Below are 19993 nucleotides of genomic sequence, written 5' to 3'. Positions count from 1 at the left end.
ACAAATGAACCAAACTACAAAACAGTACATTTTGATTCAACAAACTTTATTTAGCAATAAAAGCCAACAATGTGCTCGTGATGTGATATTATTTATGCTTTTTAGGCTTCTTGACAGACTCAATTGCCTTCTTCTCCTCAGGCTCCACTGCTGGCTGCCAATTCAATGGGTTTTTACGATACATAGGCCATGGAGGGAGTGTTAGCTGAAAAAATGTAAAAATTACAGTTAACCAATGACAGTGCCAATTTTTGGACTGCACTGTTAGCAAAAATTAGCAACTGATTAATATAAAGCTGAACTTTTATCTCTTCTTAATACTGATAGACAGTGAAAATATGCCAAGCATCCAATTCATCTTTGAATATACAAGACATTTAATTTGGTGGTTCATTCCTATGATTAGTTGAGGAGATCTGATGCCTTTAAAACTTCTGCATGGTACTTTCCTCAGCATCTTAAGACTGAAGGGAATCAAGCTGAATGTGAACAGCCAACTAGGCAAGGAAGAGGAAGAGTAAAATAAGCAAGGTTTTAAGACAACAGAATGATTTTTTTTAATGTAACCAAGAGAGTCAATGAGGGCAGGGCAGGAGACATTTTCTATATAGAACTTGGTAATGGCAGACTGGTCCAGATGTGAAAGAGAATCTAAAGCGAGTTAGTCAATTACAAATCCCATTTCCAGAAAAGTTAGGGTATTTTCCAAAATGCAATAAAAACAAAAATCTGTGATGTTAATTCATGTGAACCTATATTTAACTGACAAAAGTACAGAGAAAAGATTTTCAATAGTTTTACTGACCAACTTAATTGTATTTTGTAAATATACACAAATTTAGAATTTGATGGCTGCAACACACTCAACAAAAGTTGGGACAGAGGCATGTTTACCATTGTGTTACATCACCTTTCCTTTTAATAACACTTTTTAATCATTTTGGAACGGAGGATACTAATTGTAGCAGATTTGCAATTGAAAATTTTGTCCATTCTTGCTTGATATAAGACTTCAGCTGCTCAACAGTCCATGGTCTCCATTGTCTGATTCTCCTCTTCATGATGCGCCATACATTTTCAATAGGAGATAGATCTGGACTGGCAGCAGGCCAGTCAAGCACACGCACTCTGTGTCTGCAAAGCCACGCTGTTGTAACCCGTGCAGAATGTGGTCTGGCATTGTCCTGCTGAAATAAGCATGTACGTCCCGGAAAGAGACGTCGCCTTGATGGCAACATATGTCTCTCTAAAATCCTAATATAAGCCTCTGAGTCAATGGTACCTTCACATACATGCAACTCACCCATGCCATGGGCACTGATGCACCCCCATACCATCACAGATGCTGGCTTTTGCACCTTTCACTGATAACAATCAGGATGGTCGTTTTCATCTTTGGCACGAAGAACTCGACGACCATTTTTTCCGAAAACTAGCTGAAATGTGGACTCATCTGACCACAGCACACGGTTCCACATTATTTCGGTCCATCTGAGATGAGCTCGGGCCCAGAGAACTCGCCAGCATTTCTGCATAGAGTTGACGTATGGCTTCCTCCTTGCGTAATACAGTTTCAAGTTGCATTTCTGGATGCAATGACAGACTGTGTTAAGTGACAATGGTTTTCCGAAGTACTCCCGAGCCCAGGTGGCTATAATTGTCACAGTAGCATGACAGTTTCTTAGGCAGTGCCGCCTGAGGGCTCAAAGATCACGCGCATTCAACAGTGGTTTCCGACCTTGCCCTTTACGCAGAGATGTCTCTGAATTCTTTGAATCTTTTCACAATATTATGTACTGTAGGTGTTGAAAGACCTAAATTCTCTGCAATCTTGCATTGGGAAATGTTCCTTTTGAACTGTCTAACAATTCTCTCATGAATTTTGGCACAAAGGGGTGAGCCACGACCCATCCTTGCTTGCAAAGACTGAGCCTTTGATGGACGCTACTTTTATACCCAGTCATGATACCTCACCTGATACCAATTAGCCTGCTTAATGTGGAGTCTTCCAAACCGGTGTTACTTGAATATTCTGTGCACTTTTCAATCTTATTTTAATTCTGTCCCAATTTTTGTTGAGTGTGTTGTAGCCATCAAATTCTAAATTTGTGTATATTTACAAAATACAATTAAGTTAGTAAAACTATTGAAAATCTTTTTTTTACTTTTGTCAGTTAAATAAGGGTTCACGTGAGTTAACATATCACAGATTTTTGTTTTTATTGCATTTTGGAAAATATCCCAACTTTTCTGGAAATGGTGTTTGTAGTTACAAAATTAACACGTACAAACAAGCTGGAGGAACTCAGCAGGTTGGGCAGCATCCATTGAAAGGAGCAGTCAATGTTTCGGGCCAAGACCCTTCGTCAGGGGCCCTATAAAGAAGGTGGGGGGAGGGGGAAGGTGCAGGTGAAAAACCAATCAGAGAAAAGATCAAGGGGCTGAGTAGGGAAAACAGGGAGGGGATAGGCAGGAGGGGTGAAGGAGGAATGTAAGGGGAAAGCACTATGGGTAGTCTAAGAAAGCAGAATCATGAGAGGTGATAGGCAGCTAGAAGGGGAGGCAGAGTGAAAGTGTGATAGGGGAAGGGAGAGGGAGGGAATTACCGGAAGTTGGAGAATTTGATGTTCGTACCAAGGGGCTGGAGACTACCCAGACGGTATATGAGGTGTTGCTCCTCCAACCTGAATTTGGCCTCATCATGACAGTAGAGGAGGCCATGTATGGACATATCCAAATGGGAATGTGAAGGAGAGTTGAAGTGGGTGGCAACCAGGAGATCCTGTCTGTCTTGATGGACGGAGCGGAGGTGCTCAACGAAGCAGTCCCCCAATCTGCGTTGGGTCTCGCTGATGTAGAGGAGGTCACACCGGATGCAATAGATTTACCCCAACAGACTCACAAGTGAAGTGTTGCCTCACCTGGAAGGACTGTTTGGGGCCCTGAATGGTGGTAAGAGATGAGGTGTAGGGACAGGTGTAGCACTTACGCTTGCAGGGATAAGTGCCAGGTGGGAGATCTGTGGGGAGGAATGTGTGGACCAGGCAGTCACGGAGGGAATGATCCCTGTGAAAAGCAGAGAGGGGTAAAGAGGGAAAGATGTGCTTAGTGATGGGGTCCTGTTGAAGGTAGCAGAAGTTGCAGAGGATAATATGCTTGATCCGGAGGGTACTGTCTGGGTAGTCTCCAGCCTCTTGGTATGAACATCGAATTCTGCAACTTCCGGTATTCCCCCACTCTCCCTTCCCCTTCTTTAGTCCTGACGAAGGGTCTCGGCCCGAAACATTGACTGCTCCTTTCAACAGATGCTGCCTGACCTGCTGAGTTCATCCAGCTTGTTTGTATGTGTTGATTTGACCACAGCATCTGCAGTATACTTTGTGAGATACAAAATTAGCTTGGCGGAAGGAGTCCGAGGGTGGTAGTGGAGAATTGCTTTTCAGATTGGAGGCCTGCAGCACATATATTGGGTCTCCTGTTATTTATCATGTATATTAATGACATGGATGAGAATGTAGTAATACAATTAGTACATTTGCAAACAACACCGATACTGGTGGTGTGGTGAACAGTGGAGAAGGTTGTCTAAGGTTAAAACAGGATCAGGTCATCAGGGAAAATGGCCATAGGAATGGCAGATGGAATTTAAATTCAGACAAGTGAGAAGAGGTGCATTTTGGGAAGTTGATCTGGGCAAGACTTGCACAGCAAATTACAAAGCCTGGTATATTTTGTAGAACAGGAAGTGGGCATCAATTGAGGAATGAACATGGCATGCTTGCCTTCATCAGATTGGGACACTCTCCACTATGATTGGATGACATATTACAGCTGTATAGTACATTGATGAGATTACATCCTGAACATTGTATGCAGTTCTGGTCAACATACCATAGGAAGTATGCGATTCAACTGGAGAGGGTATAGCAAAAATACACAAGGATGTTGACGGCAGTAGAGGGTTTGAGCTACAAGGACAGATTAGACAGGCTAGGACTGTTTCCTGGAATAAAAAAAAAGCTGAGGGTGGTTTTATAAATCATGAGGGATATAGATAAGTTTGATGGTTAGGCTTTTCTCCCCACAAAGTAGCACAGTTTAAAACTAGAGGGCATAGAAATGGTCTACCACCAAGATAGCAAGGAAATTGTCTCCTGAGGCCTTTGAGACCTTGAATGTCTGCTTTGATGTTACTGACTGTAATGTGCTTTGTGAGTTATATGGGGAGGACATTAATGTACTAATTGCATTATTGGCTCCTTCAACTTGTGTGTACACTGTAATACCATCTAGGACAGTTCACTGCTTCTCTCAACAGCAAACCATGCGTCACCAGTGATCTAGTCTCTTTTTAACCACAAAGAAAGCCTTTAGATCAGATGACAGGGAGGAATTGAAACATGTACAGAGGGAGCTAAAGCAGAAGATCAAGGTGGCCTAAGAGGTATATAGGGGAGAGATGGAGAACAAGCTTGGGCAGAGTAGCACACCGGAGGTACGGAGAGGCATGAAGAACATCACAGGCTTCAATCAGCCTAGCTGCAGAGCCTCAAAATATAGCCGTGAATGGGCTAATGAGTTAAATCAATTCTTCAATAGGCTTGACAATTGCGCTCCTGTTCACATCCCCTCTCAGCACACTAGTCCAGGTGCCGATACCCTCTGCTCCCTCAGCACCAATGCCTCCCCTCCCCAGAGAACACGTGGATGACAACACAGGCTACCAATGTTTGGATTCTCTCGCCCTGAAACTACCATCCACACCTCCACATACCAACTGCTATCGTCCCAAACTTCACCCCAACCCGCCCCCCCCCAGCCCCCAACTTCCAGCAACTCATTCACCATGGACACACTTTCGCAAAGCAGGTGAGAAGGGCTCTGGGGAAACTCACACTCAGCAAAGCTTTGGGACCAGGTAGTGTGAACCCCAAGGCCCTGAAGGAGTTTGCTGAGCAACTGTAAGGAGTTCTCCAGAGCGTTTTCAGTCTGAGTCTCAGCCTGGATAGGGTCCCAACTGTGTGGAAAATCATCATGTGGAGTCCCAGTAACCAGGTAGGGTTAACTGAAAGTTTTGAATGACCACCATCCAGTGACCCTGACCTCACACATCATGAAGATCATAAGGAAACTCTAGTCCTGGCTCACCTCTGACCCCTGGTCAAATAAGGCCTCAATCTCCTGCAGTTTGTCTACCAGGAGCACACAGGAGTTGATGCTGTCATCTATCTGCTGAACACAGCCTACTCCCATTTCAATAAGCAGGGTAGCACCATGAGGATCATGTTTTTTGATTTCTCAAGTGCCTTCAATACTACTCAGCCCTCATTGCTGGGGGAAAAGCTCCATTCAATGCAGGTTAGCACTTACATTGTATCCAGGATAATGGACTACCTGACTGGCAGACCGTAGTTTGTACGGCTTGAGAGCTGTGTGTCAGACATGGTCATAAGCAACACTGGGGCCCCACAGGGGACCGTATCGACTGCCGCCTTTCCTGTATACCTTGGACTTTAGATACAACACTGAGTCATGTCACCTGCAGAAATTGTCTGATGATTTAGCAATAGTTCGGGTGTATAAAGTGAGGACAGGAGTATGAATACAGGGTCCTGGTGAAGGACTTTGTCAAATGGTGCAAGCTGAATCATCTGCAGCTCAACATCAGTAAGACAAAGGAGATGGTGATGGACTTTAGGAAGACTAAGCCTGCACTGCTCCTTGTTATTACTGACGGTGAGGACATGTAGGTCCCCACCACAACAGAGTACCTGGATGTGAGACTTGAGTGGAGCACCAACACAGAGACTGTGTACAAAAAGGGCCAGAGTCACCTCCACTTCCTGAGGAGACTGAGGTCCTTTGGAGTATGCAGGCCTCTCCTTCACATGTTCTACCAGTGTGTTGTCACCAGTACAATCTTCCATGCGGTGGTGTGCGGGGCAATAGCATCAACATGGATGATGCCAACAGGCTCAATAAACAGATTAGAAAGGCTGCCTCTGTTACTAGAGTCAAACTGGACACATGAGAGACTGTGGTAGAAGACCCTACAGAAAACCCTGGCAATTTTGGACAATGTTTCTCACCCTATGCGTGGTTGAACAGAGCAGCAGTTTCAGTAATGGGCTAAGACAACTGGCGCTGCTCCAAAGAGTGCTATGAGGTCACTTTTACCCTTGACCTTTAGGCTCTATAAGGAGTCAACCTACAGCCGGGGAAGTGATGACACCTTCTTGTTTTACTGTAAAAGAAATCTTAAGAAAGAGATTAGAAAAGCTAAAAGAAGATACGAGGTTGGTTTGGCAAATAAGGTGAAAGTAAATCCGAAAGGTTTCTACAGTTATATTAAAAGCAAGAGGATAGTGAGGGATAAAATTGGCCCCTTAGAGAATCAGAGTGGTCAGCTATATGTGGAGCTGAGGGAGATGGGAGAGATTTTGAACGATTTCTTCTCTTCGGTATTCACTAAGGAGAAGGATATTGAATTGTCTAAGGTGTGGGAAACAAGTAAGGAAGTTATGGAACCTATGACAATTAAAGAGGTGGAGGTACTGGCGCTTTTAAGAAATTTAAAAGTGGATAAATCTCCGGGTCCTGACAGGATATTCCCCAGGACCTTGAGGGAAGTTTGTGTAGAAATAGCAGGAGATCTGACGGAGATCTTTAATATGTCATTAGAAACGGGGATTGTGCCGGAGGATTGGCGTATTGCTCATGTGGTTCCATTGTTTAAAAAGGGTTCTAGAAGGAAGCCTAGCAATTATAGACCTGTCAGTTTGACATCAGTGGTGGGTAAATTAATGGAAAGTATTCTTAGAGATAGTATTTATAATTATCTGGATAGACGGGATCTGATTAGAAGTAGCCAGCATGGATTTGTGCGTGGAAGGTCATGTTTGACAAACCTTATTGAATTTTTTGAAGAAGTTACGAGGAATGTTGACGAGGGTAAGGCAGTGGATGTAGTCTATATGGACTTCAGCAAAGCCTTTGACAAAGTTCCACATGGAAGGTTAGTTAAGAAGGTTCAGTCGTTAGGTATTAATGCTGGAGTAATAAAATGGATTCAACAGTGGCTAGATGGGAGATGCCAGAGAGTAGTGGTGGATAATTGTTTATCGGGATGGAGGCCGGTGACTAGCGGGGTGCCTCAGGGATCTGTTTTGGGCCCAATGTTGTTTGTAATATACATAAATGATCTGGATGATGGGGTGGTAAATTGGATTAGTAAGTATGCCGATGATACTAAGGTAGGAGGTGTTGTGGATAATGAGGTGGATTTTCAAAGCTTGCAGGGAGATTTATGCCGGTTAGAAGAATGGGCTGAACGTTGGCAGATGGAGTTTAATGCTGAGAAGTGTGAGGTTCTACATTTTGGCAGGAATAATCCAAATAGAACATACAGAGTAAATGGTAGGGCATTGAGGAATGAAGAGGAACAGAGAGATCTAGGAATAACTGTGCATAGTTCCCTGAAAGTGGAGTCTCATGTAGATAGGGTGGTGAAGACGGCTTTTGGAACGCTGGCCTTTATAAATCAAAGCATTGAGTACAGAAGTTGGGATGTAATGCTAAAGTTGTACAAGGCATTGGTAAGGCCAAATTTGGAATATTGTGTGCAGTTCTGGTCACCGAATTATAGAAAAGATATCAATAAATTAGAGAGAGTGCAGAGATGATTTACTAGGATGTTACCTGGGTTTCAGCACTTAAGTTACAGAGGAAGGTTGAACAAGTTAGGTCTCTATTCATTGGAGCGTAGAAGGTTGAGGGGGGATTTGATCGAGGTATTTAAAATTTTGAGAGGGATAGATAGAGTTGACGTGAACAGGCTGTTTCCATTGAGAGTAGGGGAGATTCAAACTAGAGGACATGATTTGAGAGTTAGGGGGCAGAAGTTTAAGGGAAACACGAGGGGGTATTTCTTTACTCAGTGATAGCTGTGTGGAATGAGCTTCTTGTAGAAGTAGTAGAGGCCAGTTCAGTTGTGTCATTTAAGGTAAAATTGGATAGGTATATGGACAGGAAAGGAGTGGAGGGTTATGGGCTGAGTGCGGGTAGGTGGGACTAGGTGAGATTAAGAGTTCGGCATGGACTAGGAGGGCCAAGATGGCCTGTTTCCGTGCTGTGATTGTTATATGGTTATATGGTTTGAGATTTTTTTTTAAATATTCTTTCTCACTTCTAAAATTTGTATATCTATGCACTAGTGATACTACTGTGACACTAATTTCCTTTGAGATCAATAGAGTATCTAAGGTGGGAGGGGAAAATTTAATAAGGGACTGGAGGGCAAGTTTTCCTTCACAGAAGGTGGTAGATATATGCAATGAGTTGCTACAGGAAGTAGTGCAGGCAAATATAATTTCAACATTTAAAAGACATTTAGCGACATATAGGCCTAACACAGGCAAAAAGGACCACTGGGTATCCAACACAAGGTATTAAACATTGGATGACAAAAATAATTCATAAACTAATAATTAATCCCCAAGAAAGTCTTCAGACAGGAAATAAAATAATAGACATTAGGAGTACAATAAAAGACCAAAATGAACTGGTTGATCAAATCTTAGAAATATAACACAAATATTGTTTAGTTTTCTTCCCTGCTTTACTGAAGCTTCAGTGCAATTCAGTAGCACACAATGAATTAACTCCTTTCTCGCAGCCAAATGAGTTGAACTAATTCTGCTTTGAACAAGAATCAAATGTACCACTGATCTGTATCAAAGCTGCATGTTACTTTTGGCAATAATAATCAGGTAACTTTAAGTACTGAGTTTTCATTTGCTAATCTGATTTTTTTTAAACTGTGAATGTAAATCTTTTATTCTAAGGTTCATTTCAGTCATGTCAGAATTGTTTCTAAAATATGATAAACATATTTGCTAAACCCAAAATGCTCATTTATGAGATCAAATAATGTAATTGTTAAAATGTCCAAGTCAATTTACAATTAGCATTTTGACAAGAAAAAATTTAACTTACCAAGCACGAAATGGCAAAACCAGCCAGAACTATGTAAACAGTCCATCCAAACTGTTCAATTATGTAACCATAAATGAAGCCAATAATCTATTAAAGAAAATACGTACTGTAATTTCCAACTCAAAAATCAAGATAATCTTTAACAATTCATAAATATACTTACAGCAGACGCAATGATTACTCGTTGGAAAGTTAGTTCCGCTAACTGTTGTCCCTTATAGTCCTACAAATAAAAGTTATATACATCAGCAAATGAATATCATGTTAATTAATATAATTCAAAAATTCAAGATTTGCATATTACACTTCTGACTAATCCATAACAAAAGTCCCACAATACTAAATTCAAAAAGAGATTTAATTGTCTATTAAACATCAAGCTAAATCCATTAAAATATGTTAAATATTTATGTTAAAAGAATAAAATTTTACTGTTCTTAATAGGCAGTATTAATGTATTTATAACAAGAAAATCTAAATTGTATTTACTAAAGTTTAACAACATCCTCATGTTTATTTAGAAAAAAAATGCAAATTAAAATGTCATATTTTTAGAGCACATCTTTTTTGAGGACTGATCAAGTTGGTCTTTTTTTAAATTTACTGGTCTACATTAGCAAAAACCTAAAACAAATCTGTATTCATATGCTGTACTGTCTCCTGTTTTACCAAATATTTTTCTGTTCTTGTTCTTTTGCCAGCAGTCATATGACAGACATTGTGAAAACGATTCTGGCCATTATCTCACTCAGTCTACCTGAGAGTGGAGAACAGGGCAGATTATTCATTTTTGCCGTAAACCCAAAGGCTTTAAAAATTACAACTGCCCATGACCATTTGATGCAGAAAATCTTTCAGTTCATTCCCATATGGCTGGATTGCTTTCTGGTTTAAAAAAAAGGTTCTCAATTAGGGTGTTTACGGTGTAACTCACATGAGATTATGGTGTTGTGGGTATGGTTTAACAGTACAGTTTGCCCTCCTTATCCGCGAGGGATTGGTTCCCGGACCCCTCGCGGATACCAAAAACAACGGATGCTCAAGTCTCTTATTCAACTTGTATCAATTCAGTGGACCTTAGGACCCAGCGGAACCCCAGACCTTATTTCACCTGTCTCAGTGCAGTGGACATTAGGACCCGGCGCAGCCCTGAATCCGCAGTGTTTCTGTTCACGAAAATAATCACGATCACGATTGAAAATAAGGTGGAAATAATAGTGATTAGAAAGAGACGAAATGCCATCTGTTATTGGAAAAGCGTTAGGCTACAGTCAGTCAATGATCAGAACAATTTTAAAGGATAAAATGTGAAAGGCCCTGCCCCAATGAAAGCTACAATTATTACTAAGCAACACAGTGGTTTAATTATTGGATTTTGGGTTTTTTAATCCTCCACATCAACCAGGCACGGAAGGAGAACGTGCTTGGGAGTGGTCTGTCACTGCTTCAAACTTGGGAACTTCCAGAGCCCGGCGCTGAAACATACATTCTTAAGTGTTTTATATGCATAGAAAGGTAAAATATATGCTATATACTAAGACAAACGTTTGACTAACTTCTGCTAAGTAATACCGGATATACCTGTTCTGACTTACTTAGTAAGAGAACTTCCTATCTTTTTTCGATCCCGATCCACGGTAACCTACACACATCCTCCCGTATACTTTAAATCATCTCTAGATTACTTATAATACAATGTAAATGCTATGTAAAATAGTTGTTATACCGCATTGTTTAGGGAATAATGACAAGAAAAAAAAAGTCTGTACACGCTCGAACAACAAGTGCTGGAAGAGCCCTTCCGGGTTTTCTCGATTCGTGGTTGGTTGAATTCGTGCACGCGGAACTCGCGGATAAGGAGGGCTGACTATATACCAACTCAACATGCGTGAATCTGATGGTGTTTTCCCCATTTTTCTCTGTAGCTGAAAGATGAAAACTAGAAAATGGACCATGGTTCATTTTATTTCATTTATATAAGCATTCAGTAGGTAGGTACTTCTTGGTCTGCACAGATACAGTGGGTCAATGGGGCTGTTTCTACACTGTATGACTAACTTTCACACAATGCATGTAATTGACTCCAGTATGCAACCCATTTACACGTGGGAAATTATGATGCAATGAATGTTTCACTGCTGCATAGAGCAGACCGTGTAAGTACTGAAGGAGCAGCTCTGTTGCGGTGTTCAGCAGAGTATGTCTTGAGATGAACGGGTTTCTGTTGTAAACTATGCAGTCTCGCCATTTTGTTGATTCATCCCCGTGCTACTGGCTAAGCCATACGCAGTAGGTAAACAAGATAATAAGAGGCATTGACCGTGTGGATAATCAGGCTTTACCCCAGGCCGAGATGGCTAACACGAGAGGACATAGTTTTAAGGTGCTGGGGAGTAGGTAAAGAGAAGATGTCAGGGTAAGTTTTTTTTTACTCAAGAGTGGTGAGTGCGTGGAATGGGGCTGCTGGCAACGGTGGTGGAGGCGGATACGACAGGGTCTTTTAAGACTTTTGGATAGGTACATGGAGCTTAGAAAAATAGAAGTAAGCCTAGTAATATCTAAGCTAGGGACACGTTCGGCACAGCTCTGTGGGCCGAAGGGCCTGTTGTGCTGAAGGTTTTCTATGCTTCTTTAAGATGCAGCAGCACCCCCTCTCCAATACATGAAAAAAACCACTCTTTGATACATTGTTCAATTCCACGCATGTTAGCGGTAGAGGAAATACGTATATTACCTCATTCTGAGTGGTTGTAGTGAATGCTCAACCCAATCTTTGACTTGGATTTCTTTAATGACCATTTAAAGCTACCAGAAAGCAGCCAGCCTGAATTTAAACAGGATTTATATCAATGATCAGGCACCCTCTATTAATCCCGCTGCCCTGTACAACTTTCCTTTCAAACGTATATTTAAAGAGAACTGTTCTCCCCCCCCCCCCCCAAGTTTAGAGCTTTAATATCGGCTTAAAAACACACTCGGTGCTTGAAATCAACCGCACAAACAAACGCCCGAAGGCCCGTCCGCAGCCCAAACCTCGCGTATTTCTGGTAATCCTCCTCACCATGTGGGTCGGCAGCGACTTCAAGTAGGAAAGCATCTTTAGAGCGATTGCCACCGGCGGCCCAGCAGCTCTTCCCGCTTTGCCACTCACAGCCTGGGCCAGGAGCTGCCTTAAGGAAACGTCATCACCTTAGCAACGAGCAGTCTAACTACCGCCTGCACATTGCTGTTTTTAATGATTACAATACAATGATCGGCAAGATTTTGCCCGAAATAAATCTAAAGTGACACATATTCGTACTCATTGTGTTTGTTAGACGACCATGAGTGATTCAGGCAATGAAGTGGGCGCCTAGGATTGTTAAGGACTGCCTGTGTTGTCTTATGTTGAGTTGGCAGTTGGCGGCTGTTAATTCACAACTTCGTGATATAGGTGAAGTATTACTTTCTTTTTAAAATGCTTACTGCTGTTTTTGTGTTGGTTTCTGAGCTGCTTATCTTTTGCACGATGGCTGTCGACATTGATTTTAATTTAATGGATGTTTCTCTGGAAACGTGTGCAGTCATTGGAGTCCTCACACTGTGTTCTCCTGCCAAAGATAAACGACATTTTTCTACAGTAATTTATATATTATCCTTTTGAAGAAGGTATGACAAATGCTTCGCCAGTGCAGTTTTCGTGATAATTTTGTGCTCCGAGAGTGCTGAAATAAGTTGCAGTTGTGTAGTAATCTCACGATTTGAAATTACTCTTGCAAAAAATTGTAGGGACCAAAACACGCCTCCTAAATCAACCAAGCAGCCACATTAACTTAGCATTGTTTGGTGTGGTGCAACAAGTAGGATGAGAATTAATAATGTTGGCAGTTAAAAAGATGACTTCGAGCTCTGTGGGAAAGTTTGTGTCATCTCTTAAAATGTTATTGGGCATAAATTGACAACATGAAATGATAGCATCCACCTAAAACACTGCTGGCCTCAGTCCTTTTCCTCTGCTCGTTTCTCAATTCTGTGATCTTTCTCATATTTAATTATCTCCACCTTAAATATTATCCAATGATCTGACCTTTACTACTCTCAAGCAGAGAATCCAAAGATTCACTACTATCTGAGAGAATAAGTTTCTCCGCTCCTCAGTTTCAAATAAGACTCTTATTTTGCAGCCATGTCCCCTTGTTCATGTCCTTGTCAATTGCCTGTTTTGGAATTCTAGGTACACCACATCAACAGATACCCCTCTATCAACTGTCCTTGTCCTCAAAGATTTCTGCATACCTATCAGACATGATGTACCTTTCAGAATTGAGTTCAACCCATAAGAGAGTGAAGTGCTGCATTTTGGAAGGTCAAACTTGATGGCAAAGTACAAAGTTAATGGCAGGATTTTAATCAATGTGGAGGTATAGAGGGATCTTGGAGTCCAAGTCCATAGATCCCTTAAAGCTGCTGTGCAAATTGATTGGGTGGTTAAGAAGACATATGGTGTGTTGGCCTTTGTTTGCCGTGGGACTGAGTTCAAGAGTCACAAAGTTATATTGCAGCTGTAAAAAAACTCTGGTTGAACCACACACTTTGGAGTATCGTATTCAGTTCTGGTTGCCTCAGTATAAGAAGGATGTGGAAGCTTTAAATATACCAGGATCTGTCAAAATTAGATAATATTTCTTATGAGGAAAGGTTGAACAAGCAAGGGCTTTTCTCCTTGGAGTGAAAGAGGATCAGAGGAGACTTGCTGGAGGAATGTAAGGTGCTAAGAGGCATAAATAGAGTAAGCAGTCAGCACCTTTTCCCAAGATGGCAATGGCTAATACAAAAAGACCTGTATCTAGGGTGATTAGAGGAAGGTAAAGAGTTTATTTTACACAGAGTGGTAAGTGTCTAGAAGGCTCTGCTGAGGGCAGTAGACACATTAAGAGGTTTGATAGACACATGATGAAAGGAAAATGGAGGGCTATGGGAGGAAAGTGTTAAATTGATCTTGGAGTAAGTTAAAGTTTGGCATTACATCATGGGCTGAAGGGCCTATAGTGTACTGTGCTATTCTGTGACTATACTAATTTTTCCTAAATGATTAGCTATTACTTCTTGATTCCTTATTCTGGTGCCAACAATAAATGTTGTCATCTGGCTTTTAGTTTCCCCACTATCCATCTTCCTCTGTTTAGTGAATAAAGGAGTTACATTAGTTGTGTTACAATCTTCTGGTGCTTTTCTGGAACTTGGAGAATTTTGAAAAGTTCCACTCTCTTTGTATCCGCTTCCTCTAAAACTCATGGGTACAGGCCATGTAATTGCCCTGATCTGTCTGCTTTTAAAATGCTCTGTTTCTTTAATACTTTATCCCTGTGATTGGGATTTTTCACAAATTCCTTTCCATTATTTGAAATTAGAACATGTTATCTTGGGGATATTTGCAGTATCCTCCACAGTGAAGACTAATGTGAGAAATTGATTTGACTTATCTGCCTATTTTTCCCTGTTATTAATTCACCAGCCTTATTCTCTAGAGGTCGTACACCTGCCTTAGCCATCTTCTTCCTACATAAATAGCCATTTAAACTCCTGCTGTTTTCAGATAGTGTATAATTAGTGGGGCTATGATGAAAGTTGATCAGGCTTTTCCTGTGAGAAATTAAGCAGAGTGGGTCTATATGTTTGTTGAGTTTTAGAAACTGAAAGTTGGTGTCATTCATTCAAAGTTCTTAAAAGTCTTGATAATGAGGTACAGTTTTGATTTTTTTCTGTCTGGGTTATTTAGAACCTGGTGCACAGTCTCAAAATAAGGGACTTGAGAATAGATTTCTTAGAGTATTTGAGTCTTTCTTTGTAATTCTCTGCCGAAAAGGGCAATAGAAGCTAAGGCATTGAGTTTATTCAACATAAAAATCAATAGAGTTTTGGATGTTAGGGCAATAGAGAAATATGGTGTGATCCGGTCAGAGGATCTGAATAATAGAATTCTGTTTTTGTTTCTTAATATCTTACATGATGTACCCTCACTCATTTGGAGTACATTAAAAAGTCTGCACCATCAGAAATTCTTAAGAATCTCACATCACTTCAGAACAGTAGCATTTCTGTTTTTGCAAAAGGTTTATCAATATATTTTCTGAATGAAAATGTGATGTGTTCAGTAGCTGTGTTATTTTCAAATGAAAGTGTGCACTGGGTGCTCGTACTTACTGAATAATAAGAGTTTGTTTGGTCCTTCTCCAGATGTGAAGCCATGGGACTGTAATCATAAAGTATTAAAATGTCATTCAGAAAAGGTATGCAAGAGTTAATATTATATTAGAAGTATCTAAATCTATGAATTAACTTTTTCCTTATGCCTACATATCGAATGCTGTATTAGAGGTATGCATGTAGAGAAGTGTATTTTTTTTATGTGTGCCATACTCTGCCAGAGCTTCAGCAACCACTTTTTTTCAAGTGGTTGTCTTGGGGGAAAAATTCTGTGAGTGGTCCCCCACGTCCTTCTCACAGCGCAGTTGTTCTTTTTTAGCGAGGCTGAGATATGAGCTCGACACTCAACCCGGCATGGATGGAAGGCGTGCCTGGGAGCGGCCCGACTGGGTTCGAACTCGGGAACATTTGCTCCGGAGTCCGGCACTGATGTCACCAGCTGGCCTAGAGTAGTGTATTTGTACCTGAGCACTCAGCTCTGGGTAGTGCTGAGCTTGATCCTCTGTAGTGGGATGTCAGGCAGCAAGCCTGCAGGGGGGGTTTTTCTCCTGTCAGAGTCTGGGGCTCTTTTGTATCATTATATCTAACAGACCCAAAAGAAACTATCTCAAGAAGCACAATTAAAAAGATGAAAAAAATCTATAAGAGCAGATTTATACCCATAAAATAGGTATAATTAAAACCAAACACCTGACTTTGACGTTGTTTAGACCAAGAATCTCCATGGAAATGAAGAGGATATCCAATCCCATGCCTGTCTGACCTAAGTAGGTGCAAGGAAGCAGGTTGGCCAGTGTACTGCTAAAATGTCCCAGCAAAACTGGGTTCCACGTGATATCCATGACAATAAGTCCTATATTCGCAGCAGGTCTGCATGAATCTGGTTAGCATTATTCATCCCATAGAAAATTTTGAAATCTCTGGAGAGAGAATGAGAATTAATGCTTCAAGTCAATTACCTTTCATCAGAAACACATAAAAAGAAAGTTTAGTGCCTGGTATCAATATCAGTCATTAATTTGGTTCATTCTGACTTGGCGTTGGTGGAATATAATTTGATAAATTCACTAGTGTTATTATTTTACCTGTTAATCATACTGGCATGTTCACATGTAGAAATGCCTGAGAGACTCTAATCAAGTAAGACTAAGATTACACCATGGTTTAAAAGCTTGGTGTATTGCATCAGCCAGAGGAAAAACTCATGGGTATGATACTGGAGAGACCTTGGTGCCTACTGAACCGTACCTCTGCACAGCATCAAAGAGGGCATTGGTGTGAGGAGAAAAATGAACTGAGTGAAATTTGCATTTTTTTTTGTTCTTTTACAGTTCATATCTTGATGATCATACTTGTTGCAGTAGTGTTTTTGATAGTTGTGCGCCATAATCTAATTAATGTGCATGATCTACTGAGCAAGGGAAATTTGGGTAAGTAATAACATTTATTGATGCTCTACATTAAACCACATATGGCATGTTGTATGTGTCAGCATTAATCAAAGACTAATAGATTATTGGAGTTCTAGCTTTTAGAGGTTGTATTTGTTGATTTGAAATAGATCCCGCAATAGATGTGCCATTTATTAATAATAAATATGCTGCTTAAGTGCAACATTAAAATGAGATTTTTATTTTTCTTGAAACAATATTTGCACACCATAGCAAAGAGGAAATACAATTGAATTTATTTAATTATTATAGGAATATTAGTTATTATTAGTTGAACATATGAATAACCAAATTTGAAATTCATAAATCAGAATCAGGTTTATTATCATCGGCATGTGACGTGAAATTTGTTAACTTAGCAGCAGCAGCAGCAGTTAAATGCAATACATCATCTAGAAAAGAAAAAAAGATAAAAAGAATAATAAATAAACAAATCATTTACAGTATACATATATTGAATAGATTTTTAAAATGTGCAAAAAATAGAAATACTGTATATTTAAAAAGTGAGGAAGGGTTCAATGTCCATTTAGGAATCGGATGGCAGAGGGGAAGAAGCTGTTCCTGAATCACTGAGTGTGTGCTTTCAGGCTTCTCTACCTCCTACCTGATGGTAACAGTGAGAAAAGGGCATGCCCTTGGTGCTGGAGGTCCTTAATAATGGACGCTGCCTTTCTGAGACACCGCTCCTTGAAGATGTCTTGGGTACTGTGTAGGCTAGTGCCCAAGATGGATCCATTTTGCACTCTGTATCAACTAATATTAAAAACTTTTGAAGCATAACCTTTGCATACAGTGAATGACTTCCTCCTATTTTTCACATTTATCATTGTAGAACTGAAGTATGGTAGACTAAATCCTGATGACATTCTAAGTGTTACAGAAGAGCGGACTGGTGAACAGATTCCAATTCTAATCCCTGCTGTAGAAGAGCGACTTGGTGGAGTAATAGCAGCTATCAACAGTATATATAGTAACACCAGATCTAATGTGGTCTTTTATATAATTACTACAAATGATACGATCATTCACTTAAGGTAAATGTGCTTAATAAGTAACTATAAATAGAAGTCAGTTTTCTTTAATATGAGTCCAGAAATGAACAGTTGTAATTCTTATTTACACTTTCTTCAAGATCTTGGCTTCAGAAACGAGAACTGATGAGTATCAAATGTAAAATTCTGGAATTTGATCATCGTATTTTGAAAGGCAAGGTCCAAGGAGATATTGATTCAGCTGAAGTAAAGCCCGTGAGTACTGCTTTATGTGTGTTAAAATGTAGCATAAAAGGCCATTTGTCCTATACAACCATTGTTGATAGAATCTCAGGTGGTGACGAGAGGGCATACAGGAGTAAGATATGCCAACTAGTGGAGTGGTGCCGCAGCAACAACCTGGCACTCAACCTCAGTAACACGAAAGAGCTGATTGTGGACATCAGGGAGGGAAAGATGAAGGAACACGTACCAATCCTCATAGAGGGATCAGAAGTGGAGAGATTGAGCAGCTTCAAGTTCTTGGGTGTCAAGATCTCTGAGGATCTGACTTGGTCCCAACATATTGACATAGTCATAAAAAAGGCAAGACAGCGGCTTTACTTTATTAAGAGTTTGAAGCAATTTGGCATGTCAACAAATACAGTCAAAAACTTCTATACTTGTACCGTGGAGAGCATCCTGACAGGCTGCATCACTGTCTGGTATGGAGGGGCTACTGCAGAGGACTAAAAGAAACTGCAGAAAATTGTAGATCTAGTCAGCTCCATCTTGGGCACTAGCCTACAATGTACCCAGGATATCTTTAAGGAGCGGTGTCTCAGAAAGGTAGTGTCCATTATTAAGGACCTTCAGCACCCAGGGCATACCCTTTACTCACTGTTACCATCAGGTAGGAGGTACAGAAGCCTGAAGAAGTCAGAACACTCAGTGATTCAGGAACAGCTTCTTCCCCTCTGCCATCCGATTCCTAAATGAACTTTGAAGCTTTGGACACTACCTCACTTTTTTAATATACAATATTTCTGTTTTTGAATATTTTTAATAATCTATTCAATATATGTAATTGATTTACTTGTTTATTTTTATTATGTTTTATTTTATTTATTATCATTATTTTTCTCTCCGCTGGACTATGTATTGCATTGAACTGCTGCTGCTAAGTTAACAAATTTCTCGTCACATGCCGGTGATAATAAACCTGATTCTGAATTCGAAAGTTATTGAAAATCCATAGAACACATGCTGGTTCTTGATACCGATGAACGTTCTTTAACCTGAAATGTTAACTGTGCTTCTCTTCACATAGATGTTGCATGATTGTAACCAACACCTCATTCTTTTATTTAACTGACGTAATTTCAATGACCTTGCTCAACACTTCATAAAATTGTACTTTCCAAGTTTAGCACGTATATATCCAGTCCCCTTTTCAGTTCCTGATGTTCTTGTTGTCACCCGGCAGTAGTCTGAATCATAAGAATGTGCTATATTTTAATAAACCTCTCTTTTAATCTTGATTCTTATGCCAAGAACTTTAAATTTGTATTGATTTGCAGTTGAACCACTTGGATACAATTTTTCGTATTTACTGTGGAGTAATTATGGACAATTTGAACATATTATTAAATACTCTGGGCACCATGAATAATTTTAACTTTTCTAGTCCTTCCACAAAACTGAAGTTCATCAACTTTGCTGCCTTTCTCATAAGCCGAGCCTGTACATCCCCCAAGCTCTTTAAATCACATTGTAGTGGCCAAAACGAGAGAAAACTTTCCAGCTTAAATCATTCGTTTACCATATCTGTCTAGTATTCATGAACAATACTTATATCCTAGAGTTTATAGTTAAATGACTGCATTATAGTATGTTTTATTATTTTTATTATTATGTTAATATGAATGGAGTTTTGATTGATAATTTTCATTATTTTAGTTGACTTTTGCAAGGTTTTACCTTCCTATGTTGATTTCTGGCACAGAGAAAGCAATTTATCTGGATGATGATGTGATTGTACAAGGTAATCTTTTTCGTTCCTTGGGTTATAAATATCTAAATATGTACATGCAAAGTATTGTGTAGAGGAAGTGCATTTTTAATAATTTAGTGAACTGGTCAATAACGTACTTATTTTCTAGTTTAGGCTTTTAATTTCCATCTGTTATATTTAATTATTTACACAGCTGAATTTATAGCAACTATATGAATAGTATTCAACAATATATGCTGTTAATTAGCAAAAGTCCATTCGATGGGCTGAAGAGCCTAATTCTGTTCTTGGCTTGTGGTCTTTTATTGAGAATTATTTGCCAATAGTTACCTGTAAATTAAACCAATTACATGTTTTCATAAATGACACGTCTT

General features: G+C 40.0%; 2 protein-coding genes across 2 annotated transcripts in view; one reads left to right on the top strand and one right to left on the bottom strand.

The window, feature by feature from the left end:
- Window positions 1-25: 25 nt before the first annotated feature.
- Window positions 26-12215, bottom strand: spcs1 (signal peptidase complex subunit 1). The gene is made up of 4 exons (XM_059944670.1): window positions 12056-12215; window positions 9158-9217; window positions 8995-9081; window positions 26-205 (listed from the first exon to the last, which is right to left on the bottom strand). The coding sequence occupies exons 1-4, from the start codon at window positions 12089-12091 to the stop codon at window positions 89-91; spliced, it is 300 nt and encodes a 99-aa protein (XP_059800653.1). The 5' UTR covers window positions 12092-12215; the 3' UTR covers window positions 26-88.
- Window positions 9767-19993, top strand: part of glt8d1 (glycosyltransferase 8 domain containing 1) — a 24276-nt gene continuing 14049 nt past the window's right edge. The window contains exons 1-7 of the mRNA XM_059944669.1: window positions 9767-11410; window positions 12312-12427; window positions 15211-15263; window positions 16512-16610; window positions 17467-17668; window positions 17767-17881; window positions 19565-19649. Coding sequence (XP_059800652.1) covers window positions 15248-15263; window positions 16512-16610; window positions 17467-17668; window positions 17767-17881; window positions 19565-19649 — 517 coding nt within the window. The 5' untranslated portion in view covers window positions 9767-11410; window positions 12312-12427; window positions 15211-15247. The remainder of the gene's footprint in view (window positions 11411-12311; window positions 12428-15210; window positions 15264-16511; window positions 16611-17466; window positions 17669-17766; window positions 17882-19564; window positions 19650-19993) is intronic.

This window comes from Hypanus sabinus, chromosome 19 (assembly GCF_030144855.1).
Source record: "Hypanus sabinus isolate sHypSab1 chromosome 19, sHypSab1.hap1, whole genome shotgun sequence".
In the NCBI taxonomy this organism is placed as follows: domain Eukaryota; kingdom Metazoa; phylum Chordata; class Chondrichthyes; order Myliobatiformes; family Dasyatidae; genus Hypanus; species Hypanus sabinus.
This window is presented reverse-complemented; position numbering and strand designations above follow the sequence as displayed.

What these genes read in the sequence shown, in the direction of transcription:
- spcs1 (XM_059944670.1), bottom strand. Translation starts at nt 12,091, where the DNA reads ATGCTTTCCTACTTGAAGTCGCTGCCGACCCACATG. An exon ending in GAGTAATCATTGCGTCTGCT is followed by an intron (nt 9,082 to 9,157) that starts GTAAGTATATTT and finishes TTTCTTTAATAG; the next exon opens with ATTATTGGCTTCATTTATGG. An exon ending in GTTTTGCCATTTCGTGCTTG is followed by an intron (nt 206 to 8,994) that starts GTAAGTTAAATT and finishes ACATTTTTTCAG; the next exon opens with CTAACACTCCCTCCATGGCC.